This window comes from Clupea harengus, chromosome 17 (genome assembly GCF_900700415.2).
Source record: "Clupea harengus chromosome 17, Ch_v2.0.2, whole genome shotgun sequence".
Classification (NCBI taxonomy): Eukaryota; Metazoa; Chordata; class Actinopteri; order Clupeiformes; family Clupeidae; genus Clupea; species Clupea harengus.
This window is the reverse complement of record NC_045168.1, coordinates 13,382,228-13,386,820: the sequence shown is the minus strand read 5'-3', so window position 1 is coordinate 13,386,820 and position 4,593 is coordinate 13,382,228. Positions and strand designations below refer to the sequence as shown.

At 47.6% G+C, this 4,593-nt stretch overlaps 1 protein-coding gene across 1 annotated transcript; it reads left to right on the top strand.

The window, feature by feature from the left end:
• Positions 1 to 448: 448 nt before the first annotated feature.
• LOC116224478 lies at positions 449 to 3,713 on the top strand. The gene is made up of 5 exons (XM_042710320.1): positions 449 to 474; positions 807 to 990; positions 1,174 to 1,296; positions 1,760 to 3,199; positions 3,648 to 3,713. Exons 1-5 carry the CDS (start codon positions 449 to 451, stop codon positions 3,669 to 3,671), a joined length of 1,797 nt encoding a protein of 598 aa, XP_042566254.1. The 3' UTR covers positions 3,672 to 3,713.
• Positions 3,714 to 4,593: the final 880 nt, after the last annotated feature.

The following is a 4,593-nucleotide window of genomic DNA, read 5'->3' as shown; positions in this document are numbered from 1 at the left end:
AGCCTCCATATTCACGGTAGGCCTATAGACAATCTACAAGTGGCTGCCTACCTGACGGTGTGTGTGTGTGTGCGTGCGTGCGTGTGTATGTGTACTTCCTAGTGAAGCCCAGCTGCGACAGTGAGGGACCGGCACGCCTGCCAGCCATACGTAGGAGGAGAGTGGACTGCTTAAGCCAATGAATTGGACTCTTTTACTCGTTTCACCTTTTCTACATGTTTATTAGCTAATGTATTAAATAAAGATTATTGTTTTTCTACTTCTGCATCCGTGTCTGTATCTTGGGAAGGGGTGCTTCACAGCCAAAGGATATTGATAAACTAACTGAATAATACAGTGTACCGCATAAAGATAAGAACTAAAACTGAACCTGTGACATTTGGCGTAGCCGGCAGGATCTTTTGATCTGTTTTGAAGCACCCTTTGTCAGCCATGCAGAACGGGGAAGATGCAGAAGGGGGCCATGAGCCACCAGTAGAGCAAGCTCAGCAAGGCAATATGATTGGTATGTCCCCCTATTTCATAGGCTCCCCATGGGTGCCGAGATTTAAAGGCGCAGATTCTGGGTTATCCTATGGGGAATGGAAGGCTCAAGTTAAGTTTATGTTGTCCTCTATGCCATCCCGGTCAAATGTTCAAAAGAGTGACTTTATTATTGGAGCCTTGGATGGGGAGGCTAGAAGGGAAGTAGTTATACTGGCAGCTGAACAGAGGTCTACACCAGCACTTATTTTTAAATATCTCGATGGACTTTATGGTGATAATACACCCATAGCGCACTTGCGTGGTATGTTTTTTGATTGCAGACAGCGTCCAGGGGAATCAGTGCGGGCCTTCTCCCTCCGGTGTCGAGAGCTCTTCCAGCGGCTGAAAGACCGAGACCCTGATGTCTTCTCTGAGGCCGGGCAGGTGCTAAGAGATCAATTTACCATGGGCCTACAGGATACCGAACTTCGTAGAGAATTGAACCGCATGATTCGTAGGAATGAGGTAACCACATTCGAACAGGCTCGTCAGGAAGCTCTTCACGTAGAAGGTGATCGACAGAGCAACATATGGCATCCCCCAACATGTGCAGCAGTACGTGGAGGGGAACCACCTCATACAGCTGATCCTCAGAGTGATTGGAAAATAGAACTGAAGACCGAACTCCTATCGGAAATGCGCGTGCAGATGAAGGAGATGCAGAGAGCCCTGCGGGAAGAACTTCAATCGTCCAGCAGCCATTCCCGAGACCCTGCTTTGCAAACACGACGTTATCCCCAAACCACCTCTGGTCGGACCAGGGATCCCCAGGTAACCCACAGTAGGACACAACCAGAAGAACAGGCTGGGGACAGGCGTGGACGTCCTAGGTTTCAGTGGGATGAGCAGGGGCGACCCATTTGCATGCATTGCCATCTGAGCGGGCACATTGCCCGGTTTTGCCCCCGTGCGGAGGTGGATTTAAACTAGATCCTCCGGCCCCTAGGGGTCAGGTGTCCGGAGTTTCTAGTGCAGGCCCACAAAGTGCTCAGTTTAACCAGGTGGTGGGCACGTGCCCACGGGTGGAAGTTGATATGCATGGAGTAACTGTCAAGTGTTTGATGGACACTGGATCTCAGGTAACTCTCATTCCAGAGAGCCTTTACAGGAGTCTCCCCAACAGTAAAAATGGAACTTCCTTTAGTTAGCCTTGCGAGCTGTTAATGGATTAGAGATACCTTATCTTGGTTATGCCTTACTGGACATAAAAGTGGGTGAGCTTGAATTACCTCAGCGTGGGGTGGTGGTGGTTAAGGATAAGCAGGGCAACCAACAGTTTGAACCAATACTGGGTATGAACATTATTGAGTGTTGTTGGAAAGAACTGTTTAAAAATCCAAATGCTAAATTGTCTTTTCTGTCTGAGCAAGAAAAACAGAACTCTAGAACAGCCTGGGAAGGAGCCCTCCAGATATGTGATCGAGTGGCGGTGGTCCAGAAGGAGACTTCCGGTTTTGCCCGCCTGGGGTCCAGGCACCCGGTATCAGTGCCTCCACAAACCCAGGTTCATGTGATGGCAAAAGTTCCAGCTATGTTTCGCCAACAAACAGTTTGTATAGTAGAGCCTATTAAACAACAAGGCTCTATTATGGTGGCACATAGTGTTGGGGTAGTACAACAAGGGAGGATCCCTTTGCGGGTGTATAATCTGAATTCATTCCCAGTTACATTGCAGAAATATCAGAGATTGGCGACTGTGACGTCCATTTCCCCGGAAGACGTGAGGAGCGATAACCACCTGACGTTGGAGGAAGTGAGCCCGGGAATAATGGAAGTACGCATTGGACATGTGAGTACCCTTGACCCCCCACCCCTGCAGGAGGTTTTGCAAGGCCTGGTCCAGCAGGGCGTGGAACTGACCCCTGAACAACGGGGACTGGTGGAACATTCTTTACGGCAATGGCAAGATGTGTTCTCATTAGGTGAGGATGATCATGGACATACAAATGTGGTTCGCCACACAATCCTCACAGGAGATGCAGCACCTGTCCGCGAACGATATCGTCCTGTTCCACCCACACTGTATAAGGAAATGCAGTCCCTCCTTAAAGGTATGTTGAATACAGGGGTGATACGGGAAAGCAGTAGCCCATGGGCAGCGCCTGTGGTTTTAGTTCAAAAGAAAGAGGGGAGTCTTCGCTTTTGTGTGGATTATCGAAAATTAAACTCAGTTACCCATAAAGACGCTTACCCCCTCCCCAGAATTGAGGAGGCCCTGACCAATTTAAAAAAGGCACAGTGGTATTCAACGTTGGACTTAGCTGCGGGATATTGGCAAGTGGAAGTGGATGAGCAGGATAAAGAGAAAACAGCATTTGCCACACCCATGGGGCTTTATGAATTTCAGAGGATGCCTTTCGGTCTGTGTAATGGTCCTGCCACATTTCAAAGACTTATGCACAGGTGCTTAGGGGATTTGAACTTAGATACTGTACTAATTTATCTTGATGATGTAATTGTGTACTCGCCCACATTTGAAGCCCACGTGCAGCATCTGGAGGAAGTGTTCCAAAGGATGAGGTCTTTTGGATTAAAGTTGAAACCAGAAAAATGTGCACTCTTCCAAAAGCAGGTTAGATTCCTGGGACACCTAGTGAATGCAGAGGGTGTGCGGCCAGACCCGGAGAAGACATCTGCCGTACAACAGTGGAAAACCCCCTCTACTGTCCATCAAGTGAGATCCTTTCTGGGATTCGTTGGTTATTACCGACGTTTTATTGGGGGGTTTGCTAAAATAGCCCGCCCTCTTAATACTCTCTTACAGAATACTGCGAAGTATGGAAAGAAGAAGAATGCACCCATCGAATGGACATCAGAATGTCAAACTGCTTTTGATACTTTGAAACAGAAACTAACTCAGTCCCCTGTATTAGCATTTGCAGACTTTTCTCTCCCCTTCAGGTTGTACACAGACGCTAGCCTGGCGGGGCTGGGGGCGGTATTATCCCAGATACAACAAGGAAGGGAATATGTAATTGCCTATGCAAGTCGTAGTTTGCACCCAGCGGAAAAGAATGACTCTAACTACAGTGCATTTAAGCTTGAACTAGTGGCCCTCAAATGGGCTATTACGGAGAAGTTTAGAGACTTCTTGTGGGGTGCTAAATTCACTGTTTTTACAGATCACCAGCCGCTGCTCCATTTGAAGACTGCGCGTCTTAGAGCTGTGGAACAACGATGGATTTCTCAATTGGAGAACTATGACTTCAGAGCTTTGAGTTTTCTCCCAGTGCAGACGTCACACTCCACATCTCCAGGTCCAGCAATAGAGGGAGTAATAGAAGAAGCCTGGATTCTGGTCTTCAAAAATGTCTCCACCATTTCAGCAACCAGAGTATTTTTGTAGAGTGTAGGTCTGGGAGTGAAGGTGCGTTTGCACAGGGGGCAGCTGTAGACTCCTCTCTGATCGTCCTGATCCCAGCAGCCCTCAATGCACCTCTTGCAGAAATTATGTCCACAGGGAATAGTCACTGGATCCTTCAGCAGATCTAGACAGACTGGACACATGAAGGAGTCCTCTTCTTTCTTGAAAATTGCCTCTGCCATTTTGTTTGCTTTCTCTCACAACCTCAAGCACACTGAGAGAAAGACCTGCCAAGTGATACTTAAGTTTCGTTTTCACCAGAACATGGTGTTTAGGAGTGGCTTCCTAGTTGTTGTTTTGCATCGGTCTTTCAAATTCAGATAGGGAAATATTTGTCTCTTTAAACCTGCTCTTCCTGAATCACAACAGTAAAAAAAAAAAACAGCAGAGATGCAGAATGTACAGGCAGGCTGATCAACTCTGTGTGTGTGTGTGTGTGTGTGTGTGTGTGTGTGTGTGTGTGCGCGCGCGCGGTGTGGTGTGGTTAGTGATGTTGTGTGCCTTTCTTGGGCATCTTTGGTGTTAAATGTGCTGTATGGCAGATAGGTTCTAGCCTGTAATGTCTTGTACCACCTCCACCACTCTCTGCTTTTCATGATACTCCTGTGGCTCTTAATTGTCACTGTTTTGTTGTGTTGCAGACAAGATATGTTGAAGAAGAGGCTGACTCGTGATTTCCCCCATCAGTATCAAAAACCTAGAAC